The sequence below is a fragment of the Artemia franciscana genome, unplaced genomic scaffold, assembly GCF_032884065.1.
Source record: "Artemia franciscana unplaced genomic scaffold, ASM3288406v1 Scaffold_284, whole genome shotgun sequence".
In the NCBI taxonomy this organism is placed as follows: domain Eukaryota; kingdom Metazoa; phylum Arthropoda; class Branchiopoda; order Anostraca; family Artemiidae; genus Artemia; species Artemia franciscana.
The window spans coordinates 1,129,080-1,143,172 of record NW_027063596.1 but is presented as its reverse complement, the minus strand read 5'-3'; the positions used below and the strand labels follow the sequence as shown (position 1 = coordinate 1,143,172).

Sequence of the window (14,093 nt, the reverse complement as noted above, 5' to 3'; positions counted from 1 at the left end):
TGCAAACTAACATAATTCTCAATATTTATTTACCGGATACCTACACAATATACACACACAAATGCACCACACACTCACACTAAAAGGGGGGAAAAAAGGGAAATTATTTACTTTTCTCTTTGACATAAATTAATCTTGACAACAAAAACAACATCTACAAACATACATTTAAAAGAAAAAAATATAAGCAAAGGGAAAAAGAAAAAAGAAAAAAAACACAAAACAAAAACAAAAAAAAAACATTTACATGGACATACAACATAATTATAATTTCACTGTGGAACACCTCCTAAACACATTGGTTGGCTTATTTCGGGAATTAATTGGTCACATTGATAAACAGCTTTCACTCCATTTGCTCTTTCGACACGAATAACTGGCGGAACGGAATTTGAAACCCAAGACGATATACCCAGTGCAGTCAATTTATCCTTCATTGCAAATAACTTTTTCCTAGCAACACGAATAGAAATAGGTGCATCATCACTCAAATGAATGTTAATGTGATTATCTACTGACTTGCCTTTCAGCCGTTTACCTCTTTTTAATATATCTACCTTAACATCAGATGACCGAACATTCACTTTAAAAAATTTTTTCTCCTTCTTTACCATCACAATAGAGAACTTCGGTACTTCAGACATCTGCAGACCGTCCTCACAAATTTTTTCAAAAATAACTTTAGCTTCATTTTGGCTTTCACACGGAACATTCCACACAATTAGGTTGCTGTCATTAGATCTATATTCAAGGGACATTAGGCGGTTTGTTAAACTAGATGTAGAATCTCTGAAGAAACGAGCCTCTTCCGAGACAACACAGAGATGTTTCTTGAGTTCATCAATTTCGCTTTTCACACCAGTAACTTCAGCTTCAACACGATTAACTTCTGTTTTTAAATTTGTATGTCCAGATTCCACTGTTGAAATACGGCATTCCAAAGTTTTTAATCTACCATCAATTGACTCCAAAACCTTCTTATTATCTTCCAAAACCTTCTTATTATCTTTTACAATTTCTAACATCTGAGTGAAATTATCAGCCAAAGATTTTAAAGATAACTCATCATTAGCTTTCGAAAACACTGAATTTAGACCACTTGATGCATTTTCAGTTCTTTTCTGCTTCTTTCTTTTCCCCATATTTATGTAGAAATATACGAAACAATCTTACCGGAAAAAAGTGTCAGATTATTATCCATGCCATTGCCTACATTCAATGCATTAGTCCCCAATCAAGGGCACGGCTAACACCACTATATAGCACAAAGACTAATCCAGGAACTCAGAAACTATAAGCCGAGAAAACCAAATATAATCGCATCCGAAACTATAGGCCAAAACAACCAAGTTTGGTCACATCAAAAAACACATCCTTAGTCACAACTTCTTAATTCAGGGGCTTATACAAGCTATTGCTCCTTTTGTATTTTCCCCTCTTCATTCAGTTCTCTTTCCCTACCTCACTTTGCCATGCAAATGACGAGACATAAGGAAATTATTAATCTTGAACACTATAATTCATTTCATCACACATTTTATGTAGGTACCCGGATTCTGCTGTTACTCGTTCAAAGTCAAATTCATGTAGTATTACCAGTCAAGCTATTTCAATTCAATGCAAAATATCCAATAAGTTATTATCCTCTGACACTAAATGATGTTTATAGGGGGGCTATTTAAACCCTTTCTTACAAAGAATGGATTGTAAATGCTCCGTATTGACGACCAAATTTATAATGAACTATGTCCAATCCAGATATACTAATCCAATTATGCAAGTTAGACTATATCAAGAAACCGGTTTTTCTCACTGGTAACTTTGAGCATACAGATAGGTGTTCACGGAATGAATGCTATTTCAGTACTGATTGTACTCAAGTGACTTACCGTTCTGATTCCAACTCCACCGCTCTACCGACCAAACTACGAGCTCTAGCAATCTGAGTAACCTAATAATCGACTTTGGGGTAAGGGGGAACAAGCTCTAGTAATTGAGTGACATTTTTAGGACCTTAATCGCAAAACTTACTGCCTATTTCCCAAGGGCAACGGACGGTCGAATCATCACCAACAGAATTTATTGGACGTTTCAGCTGACGAAAAAAGGGTTATTGATTGGACATGATGAGGTGAAAAGGGCTTTTTACAGGAGATTGAGGTTGGCTAGCTACCCTCCAATATTTTGTCACTTGAAAAAAGGAATAATCAATTTTAATTTTCTTTTTGCAAGAGCCATTAAATATCTCTTTCAGGTGTCTGGTAACCCGCTACACCAGTTAAAAAACAAAAAAAAAGAACAAATTAGTATTCCCATGCAAGAAGTGATTTTCTTTGTTGTTCATGGTCGGGGACTCTAGTTACCCTGTAAAAGGTTTTTGACCATACTGATTGGAATTGTGCTATTTCCATTTTGATCCGATGCCATTTCTGAGGGGTTAAGGCTGTTTTGCAAAATCATAATAATTTTTTTGCAATACGCTTCTACTTTTAAGATTAGCCGAAGCTATAGTTACAATTCCTGAATTAATGTCAGACGGTAATTTTTTCTCATTATGCACTTTTTCTTAAAACAAACTTTTCCACTTTCAGTTACTATGATCTTTGGTTTGCTCTCTACTAGTTTGACTCTATTTCTGCAACCATGATTGCCGCTACTGCTGCAATCACGATAGAGGAGTACAAAATCATGACTGAAAAATAAAACGCCTAAGACAGATATCCCCGATACCAACACGCGTTATCGATACCTCTGATTCGATGTTACAACCCTTTCCTCAGGGACTTTGGAGGGTCATATAGTCACCAAAATCATAGCTACTTGACTTTTGAATTATGTTGAACACAATTGATATCTCACAATTTTGATCAGATGACTTTGAGGGAAAGGGGACAAGCTGCCGTCCGACCTTTTCGGTTACTTAATAAGGGCACTAGAAAACTTAATTTTTGTTTGAATGGGCAATTAAACATGTCTTTGATGTTGTGGCCCCTCCTCCCGTTGTAGAAAAAAGCAGACATCAGGGATACTTATGCAAAAAGTGTTCAAGTTGGAGGACTATAAGTATCCTATATTAGGTTATTGACTATGTTAATGCTAATGGTGCACTTATTATTTTTATTCGAAACAATTTTCAAAATCCCCATAAATCTGTTTTGCAATGAATTTTTACTTTAAGAGTAAACAAAACGATAGTTACCATTCCTGATACAGTGTCAAATGGCAATTTTTTCTCCCTAAGAAGTTTTTTTCACAAAACACATTTATCAAGTTTTGGTTAATATGGACTCGCTATTGCAGTTACTGCTGCAATCATGATGCAGAAAACAGTAAGCTACCACATTTAAAATGCATAACCACTATATTTCCACCATCTCCTCCCACTAGTTTGCAAGTATATAGACCAATTTATATATTTCCAGTTTATTTAGTCATGTCTCACTCTTCTTCCAGCCCATGTACTCTCAAATTGAATAAATACCCTACTAACAAAATCAAGAAACCAAAAATAAGCATGGGAAACACACAAAATTGTGTTCTTAACATGTTTCCTTCTCAACGGCGCCAATTCTTGGCCGACACCCTTTGCTATTAAATCCATTTAATCAAAAGAACATTGAAAGAGCTTTAAAGAATCATATAAGTAAGCGTTTTAGAATTTTTTCAAATTTTTTTAGAACATTATAGTATCTTCTTTTTGGTAGGGCTGAAGGTATATTGATACCTTATTGGTCTCTTGGGAAGGTATTTTGAAGAGCCTACTTGAATTCCGTATTCCTCAAAAAGGTAATACCCATTGATGACATTTTATTATCTTAGTATTGCTTCCCGTACAATTTTCTGAATTATGCCCCTTTACTTCTAAAAGAGTCTACGGGCAATCCCCGACCAAAATCCATAATGTAGCCTGCATATAGTCGCTTAATTTGTAAATTTTCTTCAATATCCTTCAAGAGCCCTTAAAGTAACAACCCTCCTTATTACACCAATTGCTTATAGAAAATGGATGCCCAAAATAGGCTCAGCAGGGCAATGTATAAGAACTTTAAATTTACCTAAGCCCGTAGGTTCTGGTTTGAACTCATGATTGGTAGCACAGACAAGGGCCAGGGGGAGGAGGTGCACCCACTTCAAAAAATTCATTTTTTTTAGATTTCAAATGAAAATTCCTTTTTGATTCTCAATGACGAAATTTGGAAAATCAAAACTTTCAGGTAAACTTGAAGTGACTGACTTCATCTAAATTGAAGATGCTAATAAAATATCAAAGTAGAATCACTGGATGATTTTTTTTATCAGCTTGCTATTACCATGGTTATTTTTCGTACAATTCACCTCCCCTCTCTGAGGGTCGCTATCGCGTCTCTTTCTCTGTGCCTATGTGCTTGATTTAATATTCACTTGTCTCCTTCTCTGACTTTCTGTGTTTATTTATCTGAATATGTGTGTTTGTGGATGTTCTCTCTCTCTCTTTCTCTCTCACTCTTCTATGCTCTCTCTCTGTCTGTCTCTCTCCACTCGTGTCTGTCTCTCTGTCTCTCTCTCTCTCGATCTCTCTCTCTCTCGATCTCTCTCTCTCTCGATCTCTCTCTCTCTCTCTCTCTCTCCTCTCTCTCTCTCTCTCCTCTCTCTCTCTCTCTCTCTCTCTCTCTCTCTCTCTCTCTCTCTCTCTCTCTCTCTCTCTCTCTCTCTCTCTCTCTCTCTCTCTCTCTCTCTCTCTCTCTCTCTCTCTCTCTCTCTCTCTTCTCTCTCTATGAGTCGTTATTTGACCAGCTATTGAAGAAGTTTTGATTATGTTTTGAGTTACGAGCGTGAGATGCATTGAATCAGTGAAAAGTGCTTGTTGTCCGCCGTCTCCCCTCTCAGAATGGATTGAAGTTTCAAGCAACTTCTCAACCAAAAAAAGGACCACACTCTCAGTTAACCTATACATAGCTGTAGCTTGCTATCTATGAAGAAAAGAAGTCTTTTTGTTTATTTCTAATAAAATTGGTTAATCTTAGGGTTTCTAGATTCTTTGCTAGCTAAAATTTGAATATAGTGCTCCGTGCAGGTTTTAATGCTGATTTCAAATGCGGCAATTGCTACTATTGCAATTATGCAAGCAGTTGGCCATAATGGGGTCGGTTTGTATTATTCTTGGGCCTTATCAATAATTTACACATAAAGCCAAATCCGCCAAATCCAAAGCAAAATATGGTAAATTATTTACTTACTTGCTTAGAATTATGTTCTCTTACGCCTACCAATGCATATTGTAAAAACGGTGATCACCACGTAGGGTAATCCTAAGCCAGAGACCATAGCTCATTGAGGGATGATCTCATAAATCTTGCCTCTTCTTCAAGAGCACGATAGTAAATAGATTTTGTTTAGTTTATTGAAATGTGTTTAAAAGGTACGGTCAGTGCTATGTTTGCCAGTAAAGTATTCTAGATAACTGAAAATTTATTAGAATATTTTACACAGCTCTTGCTTGTTACTCCTAAGTTTCACGAGTCATTGAAAAGTCTATTTTTTCTAAACTTGGGGGAGTTTTTTAAAATCCTTTGATTTCTGTAAATAACTGTGGTAATACTAAACATGGATTTGTGTCTTTTTTCCTTACTTGCTTTTAGGGGACGCAACATATAGTTGAGAAACATCAAAAAGAATCGACGAGTCATCATTTAGGCCTAATGTGCTCATTTGCAGAAAGGCAACAACAGGAACTTGTAAAGCTACAATCTCAGATTGAGGTGCAAACGAAAGACAAGAAGGATTCAGGTATACAGCCTATATAAATATTATTTGGTGTTTAAACCTTAATTTGAATCGTTTTATTTTTTCTGTTTCACAATTCTGGAGTATCGTCTTTTATCATAAAATTAAAGTAAAAGTTACGATCTAAAAGCACTAGATTAAATTACTTATTCTTATTTTGGAAGTTTATAGCGTTTATAATTCATTTTAAACTATTATAATCTTTAGATTCAGTTTATTTATTTATTCATTCATTCACAGTGGTTAAGCTTTATTTATGTGTAAATTGAAAACATAAATTAAGAAGCTAAAACTTTGAAATATCAGATTTTGACCCAAATAAGAAAATATAATTATAAAAAAAGTATGAAATTAAAGCTGATTTCGAGTAAATAGACAAAATGAAATGAAAAATTCAGAAACTTGTTTTGTTGTTTTTACTGGTTTAAAATCAGGATAAAAAAACTAATAGCATGCTAAAATTTAAAAAAGGCACACAAAGGCATGGGTTTTCACGTTGCTTTGGGAAAGAACTTCTAAATTTAGATAATTAGAAATAATTTAATCACAAAAAAAAGTTATTTGAAATATAATTCTGTTTTGTTTTTCAAATTAAACACCGCTGTAGTTTATTTTAGCTTCATTAGCCTACTGTGTCGTAAACATTCATCAAATTTTTCTTCTTTTAAATCCATTTGTTTCAAATGCAAATGATAGCAGTTGGTGAGTCATTTACGGCTCCGTCAATTCAAATTATGGTCTCATCAAAATATATAGATTGATTCGTTGGTTGTAAATTATAACTAGAAATTTTTTTATGACCCAATGCCTTATAGTTAAAGTTAAATGTAATAGTTAATAGTTAAGTTAAATGCAAATTGTAATAGGATAAATGCAAATAGTAATAATGAAGTCAAATGCAATCAAAACACAGATATTGACTAAAATTTTGTCTTTCAAATAGTGATGAAAAGAAATTTGACAGTCACTAATGTCTCTTCCCAACAAGAAATATTTTAACTGTAACTGTTTAACTGTTTTATTAATAATTCAAAGATACAAAAAAAACATTAGTTCTCAACGGAGAGCAAAGCTTGTAACATTGGGGTTGACACATAGTGCGAAATATAAAAAAAATGTATCTCGTCATAATAATAGTAAAAATGATACTAAAATAAATCGTAAGAAGCAAGGAAATTTTGGGCAGGATGGGCGTGGGAGGGAATCTCAAAACCGGGACACAAAATTTAATAGATACCTTCGGAAAAATATAATATATTTTAAAATTTAAAAGATTCCGTCATCAATTGACAATCTTTACTATGTCCTTCTTTATATATTATGGATAATTAAAAAAATTTTTTGAAATCAACTTCAATTTGTCGAAAATTAAAGGTGTTGGTATTGGACCTTTCAGAACTTACAAAAGGAATTGTTATACTATGTTATAAACTGCTGACGACCTGAACGAGGGGGGCAGAATCAGCAGAGGTTTCTTGTAGAAATAATTATTATGGTTTTATATTTGAAAATGCCATTTGGAAATACTAATTATTTACATATGTTTAAATCTAATAAATTTAGGGAAAATGTATATCGCTTTTGTTTCTAATACATTTTCAAGTTTTTAAAGTCGATGTACAAAATCTCCAAGTATTCTTACTTCCATAACTTGAAGAATCTTTAATGGCTTTATAATTGAGCAGCAACTAAAATAAGGAGTAATTCAATTCAAATAAAGAGTGGTATTCATTCCTGAGAGTCTTAATGATTGTAATCGTGAATCTTAATGATGTGTTAAAGTGAACAAAAGAGAAAACACCTCAAATATATTTTGTTTTCAGTTAAGTATTTTTGACAGTTGATTTTGGTTTCAGTAGTTATAGTAGCAACAGCCATAACTATAATAATCACGAAAGTAGTAGCAGTAGTAGTAGGAACAGAAATAGCGTGTGAATATCGTCTTTTGGTAAATTGATCATCCCCCTTATCATTTCCTGGAAGTTCCAACTTCATACCCTGGGTCCCTGAGATACGCCCTTTTACATCCTGTATGTACATCAAGTGTTTTAATTTAATTCAACGCTCCCCGCAACATTCTTTGGAAGAATCACCTCAATGCCCCTGGCCTTCCTGAACTCCAAAGTTCAAACATATCCTCTTTCGTAATAACAAATATTATAGGTAAAACAACCGGTGAATTTCATAATTTACCTTCGGATTAGTAGTTGTACTAACATCAGTAGCACTGGTGGTAGTTGCAGAAGTAGGCTGTGCATATTTGCTTTTTGATCACTTGAACTTCCCTCTTCATCAAGGACTGGAAGTTTCAGCCTAATGCAAGAAGATGTTACTAAAAAGTTGCCAATATGCCTTTCTAATACCTGTAATATCTGTTTTGATTTCAGGTTAGTTTGACTCCCCCTTGAATATATCCTAAAGATTTTGCTTTAACAGCTCCCCCTTAACATTTCCTAAAGATTTTGCTTTAACAGTAATAGCAGTAGTAGTCGTAATGTCTGAGTGGTAAAAGTATTAGTTGTAGTTGTAGCAGTAGAAGTAGTTGGACTATAGGTACCACTATTGGAGTAGTAGCAGTAGTGTTAATAGCAATAGCAGTATGCGCGTATTCATGTTTGGTCAGTTTAACATCCGACTCATGATACTGTAGAGGTTTCATTTTGATACGGTAAGCTGTTCCTATGATATTGCTGATACGCCCTTTTGACAAACTGAAAGTATATAGGATGATTTTATTTTTATTCAACTTTCTCCTCAAAATTTCCTCTAATTTTCGTGTTATTATCCTCATCTTTAGTAGTAGCCACAGCAGAAGCAGTAGTTGTAGTAACAACAGTAGTAGTATTGGTAGCGTGCAATATTGCCCTTTTGGTCAGTTGATCATCCTCTTTATCGCTCCTTGAAAGTTCCAACTTAATATCTTGAGTCATTTCTGAGTTATGCCTTTTTGACAACCTTTATGCACCTAACGTCTTTTGATTTAGTTCAACACTGAATTTTTTCAGTTCAACACTGAATTCTTTTGATTCAGTATTGATTCAGTTACATACTTCGGAATTTTCTAGAAGTCTTATCGAACGTTCACTGTCAAACATGTTTTCTCTCCGGTTGAGGAATACTATATGTATATAATGGGCGAATTACATAACTTACAGCCCTTGCCCTGAGGATTGTGGGGGGCTGGTGTCCTCAGAAACTTAATTACTGGACTATGTTAACAAAATTGCTATTTTAAAAATTTGATTGAATATGTTTGGGGAATGCATGGGATGGCTCGGGTCTGGTGGCCCTCTAATCACTTTTGACTCTAAAAAAGGCTCTTCCAACCTTCATTTGGTAATTTTCAAGCTCCTTCTCAAGTTTCTGCGACAATTCCTTCAATACGAGGTGTCTTTATGAAAAAAAAATACATTGTGCTCCCATCACTTTACATAGCCAGCGCTGTTGCGCTATCTATAGCTATTTTATGAAGACAGATGTTGATTTTTAAGATAACTTCGTTTTTTCAGTTTGGTTTTATGTCATTGTCTTCAGACTGTAGGGTTTTGTTAGTGTGTTTCTTGGATTTAAGTTTAATTCAGCAACTGAGCATTTGTTATTTTTTCTTTTCTTTTTCCAAAGACAAAACCTTCAGAGGCTTTTTTTTTATACAATATAACATGCTTATGCTTGGGAAAAGAGATCGGAAAATTAAGAATAAAAATAAACACGTAGTTTAAAAAGTAAATAAACAAACAAACTGTATCTGTATTAATAAATTAAACATAGACGTTGCATGAAATAGTACATATTTCCAAGGAATGTTAAAAATTTAAATCATCTAAATAGTTAATGTAAGTCGAGTTAGACCCGGTTCAGTTCAATGGTTACTTAGTAATCTTACTAAATATTCAAATTTTAAGCACTATAACTCTTTTTTTTATTGACTAGACAATGTTTCGGTCAAAACTAACTGTATATTTCTTATGGTGTTTTGTTATAGGCATGTTTATCCGTGTTGCTGAGAGTATTCCACTTTTCGATTATAGATGTTACGTAGATGGATTAAGGGAGGATCAGAGAGTCCGTCTATCCAATATTTTGCAGCTCAAGTTTGGCCACAATTTGAATATATCCAACCGTAACTCCAACCTTCACTCTTCTACCCAGGCCTTCGCAGGCCTGGGTATGAACTATGCACCACAATTTGTATGTGCTGATGAGATTTATGGTATTCGGGCTTTAGATTTTATGTCGTTTTTAAAGAAAGAATATAGTGCCAAAATTATCAGCTACGACAATATGTATAGTTACGAGTCTCCCAATTCTGGGCCCAGGTATCAACCAGGGCCCAGGTTGCCAAACGGACTAGCATTTTGGATATTGGAGGTTGACGAAATATAAAAGAACGTGCTGCTTTAACCATAATTTGATTTTTACAAACGTGTTTTCTCTTTGATAATTTGATACAAATAAATTTATTATTTGAAGCTACTAATTTACAACTAATTAAGACAGGCTAGAAATTCCTAGTCCAATTAAGACAGGCTAGAAATTCTTGACATTCATGTTGGTAAAGATTGGCACATTGAATTCAAAATCAGAAATGAATCTCTGCTAATTGTTTTTTTTTTACTCCTCCTTTGGGAGGTTTTGTTGAACATTTTCCCGAACTGTTCATTTATGTTGCAAGACTGAATCATTAAAAATTCTAGATTTTGACTACCTCCTGGTAAACTACAGTCACTGCTTTTCTCTGTACTGTAATAACCAAACAAAGAGAAGCTAAAAAAACACATCTTTTTCTTAAGCACGGGATATACTTATTGGGCGTTGCTAGAGTATGCTACAGGTATTATTGTGATATTGATAGTCATCAGAACAAAATGATCCATCAGGTACCCTCCCCTGCTACTAAAGACAAAGAGAAAAAGACGAAAAAAACACTCACGTTAAAAGGAAAACAATCAATGAACCACCAAAAGAGATTGTGTCAGATAGGGGAAAATGTTTACATTCATAAAGTGGGGCAATAAGTGACGTAAGATTGAATTAAACTGTGGAGCTAATTTTTTAGAATCCCCCCAGAGAAAATAAGTTCAAGTCTACAAGAATTCAAAGATAATCTTGATTATAATTTGATTGATATGAAGTCTGAGCGAGAGATTCTCATCAAGCAAAATACCCAGAACCTAAAATAATGATCGCTAGTCTCTAATGATAATTAAAACTAATTATACAACAAAAGAAGACGAATGAAAGAATGGTTTAATCCAAGGCATTGCAAACATTCCAGAATAAAATTAAATATAGTGATAAAATACCATTGCTGATTGGCTATGGAGTATGTAGACAAATCTACTCCCGTAAACTTTAACTACGGCCATCTAATAGATAAATCTTTTCGCTGCTAATTCATGAATATGAATTCCGGACGCTGTCAGAGCTTCTTCAATATTGCTTTTAGATATTTAACAATAAGTATTGCAGACGTACGGATATTCACGTGCAACATCATATTGGTAATACGATTATCCGAGAAAGTTACTAGTAAAATGGTGGTTCTAACAGCATAATTCTGGGTAGGGATTTAAACTGTTATCTCAAAAATGAGTCTAGCCGTCAGGCTGAGGCATTCCTTTCTCTGGGTCCGCAAGGATGTGAAATATGTGAAAAATGGTACTGGCTTAACTTAAATTTACTCCATAGAATTAACCTCCTCCCAGAATCGAAAGCCAAAATATTGTCAGAACTTTTTGCTGATTTCGACGCTAAAGAAATCACTAAAGTGGCGAATGATAGTAGAAGTAGTAGTTGTAGTAGAACAATTTTATTGAAAATAAACATTTTTAATATAATGGTACAACAAAAGTGGAGCTTGCGAGGATGTCCTAAAATAAAAAAAATTGAAAAAGAATATGGAGCATGAGACCATTTACCGAAGCCAAAATATATATAAACAACAAACCACTACAATATAAAACCCCAAAACAGCACAATGAAAATACAGAAAAATAACCCAGTGAAAATATATTAATCTGTTTTGAAAGCATACCTACCGATCAACTCCAAACATAAATCAGATTTAAACTGGTTAAAATTACCATTATCCTTAATATCTTTACTAAGTATGTTCCGAAGCTTAGACGCTCTATAAACAAGAGAAAAAGAAGACCTACAAGAAGCAAGTCTAGGAACCTCAATATTTCCTTGCATCTGATAGCAACAAATCTGAACATTTTCCAATTGTTAATAAGTCTGAGTGTGATAAAAAAAGATTTTGATTTGTTTCAGTCAGGCTGTGGTGATACACTTGACAAGACTAAAATGATATTTTAGTTACTGGAAAATGCCTTGTCATTACCTATAACAGAAGCAGCTTCTGTCAAATCCTATACAAGTAATTTGATTTTCACAATACCTTGGGCAGAAGAAAAGGCTTTCCCGATCAAATAGTTCTGCGTTAGATCTGAAGTCCCTGCTATGTCCATAAACACTGGGTTAGTAGCTTATCGGCGTATCTCCGAGTTCTCGTTTTCTTTGTGGAAAGTGTTAAAAGTCTTTTATTGGTCTTGTGAATTAATTTCGTTCGCATGCTAAACGTTATTATGCCAAATCTCTGTCTAAACATTGCACTAACATTGTTGATCAACATTGTTCGAAACCCAATTTGCAAAGGAAATTAATAGAGTAAAAAGTCCTGATTTCTGCCATATGTATTTGTTCTATGGCAGTGCTAAGCTCATTAAATACATTTCTCTGCGTAATCAGATAATTTTTGGTTTTGGATCAATGTTTGATATTTTTTCAATGCCCTTGTCAGTAGAAACAGAAATAGAAGGTATCCTCGCCTAGGTAAATTTGGTTTAGGAAAAGGAAGCAGCAATGGCGGCAGACTGCTATAAGTTTATAGGCTTACCAATCTAGTTATAAACAATACAGTGTTTGGTATTCACAGGATGATAAGTAAGTTAACCTTATTTTTATGTTATTGTCAACCGAATACTGGCAAAAACTGCAGAGTTGAGAATGTAAAATATGAATGGAATAATTTGAGGTAAATAGTTTGTGAAGTTGCTGTCGATGTCTTAGTGAAGAAAGTTAGGAAGGCAGCAAGAAATATTGGTGAAAATGCTTTATGTTTAATAGAGAGGGTTAGGGGTTTTAATAGAGAGGAATAGTGTGGTTTTGGACGGGTAAAGGATGTATAGACTAAAGTTCCCATTATATTAATAATTGAAAAGTGCCTGAGTCATCAAACACCTCTAGCCCCTAGTCTTATAGATTATGATCAAGTGTTCGATTCAGCTGATAGAACAGCTTTAGCGAAGGTCTTATCCTTTTATGGTATGCCAAACAAATATATTAAAATGATTAGTACGATGTACGAGATTAATAAAGCCATGATTAAGATAGAAAATGAGGTTAATAGATGGTTTTCTATTAAATCAGATTTGAAGTTAGGGAGGGTTTAGTTTCATCATCATTAATGTGGATCATTTAGATGGACTTAGTCTTTAGGAGCACAGGAAAGGCAATAAGATAAGAAACAAGGATGATTTGTAATAGACTTTGCCTTATGGAGCACAGGAAAGGCAACGTATATATGACGGCACTAGACCCCTAAGGTCCAAAATAGCGGTGCTAATCTCTATTTCGTGGCCTCTTATTTTTGTAAGTTATGCGGAAACTATATCTTTAGAAACAATGCTTCCTTAAGCCAAAAGTCGGGGTTGGACCGTTTAATGATGTTTTTGTTCAGATGGAATTATGAATTGGGATAAAAGGGTTTTTCGAACTTCAGTATAATCTGGAAAGAGGGAGAGTGTGTATTTAGTCTTTAAATTTGAAAGATAAATAGAGACAAAAGTTACAATAATTAGATGTATTCGCAGAAACAATGATAAATTGGCTTTTCCGATATATCAAACAGTTCGTGGTAACGTACTGTGTAGTGACCTGGCTCAATAGTAACCAAAACTCTAAAAAACCGAATTTTGGTATCAATAGCTACATCAAAAGAATCGCATTTTAATGCTGATTTTAAATATATAAGTTCCATCAAGTTTAGTCTTACCCATCAAAAGTTACAAGCCTGAAAAAATTTGCCTTATTTTAGAAAATAGGGGGAAACACTCCCTAAAAGTCATAGAATCTTAACAAAATCACACCATCAGATTCGGCGTATCAGAGAACCCTATTGTTGAAGTTTCATGCTCCTATCCACAAAAATGTGGAATTGTGTATTTTTTGCCAGGAGGCAGATCACGGATGCGTGTTTATTTCTTTTTTTTTCAGGGGTGATCGTATTAACCCAGTGGTCCTAGATTCTTGCTAGATGGCTCATTCTA

General features: G+C 34.3%; 1 protein-coding gene across 1 annotated transcript; it reads left to right on the top strand.

Annotated features, from left to right (window-relative positions):
• The first annotated feature begins 4,820 nt into the window (after positions 1-4,820).
• On the top strand, positions 4,821-10,235 carry LOC136043027 (uncharacterized). Its single transcript, XM_065727916.1, has 2 exons — positions 4,821-5,766; positions 9,746-10,235. Exons 1-2 carry the CDS (start codon positions 5,679-5,681, stop codon positions 10,144-10,146), a joined length of 489 nt encoding a protein of 162 aa, XP_065583988.1. The 5' UTR covers positions 4,821-5,678; the 3' UTR covers positions 10,147-10,235.
• Positions 10,236-14,093: the final 3,858 nt, after the last annotated feature.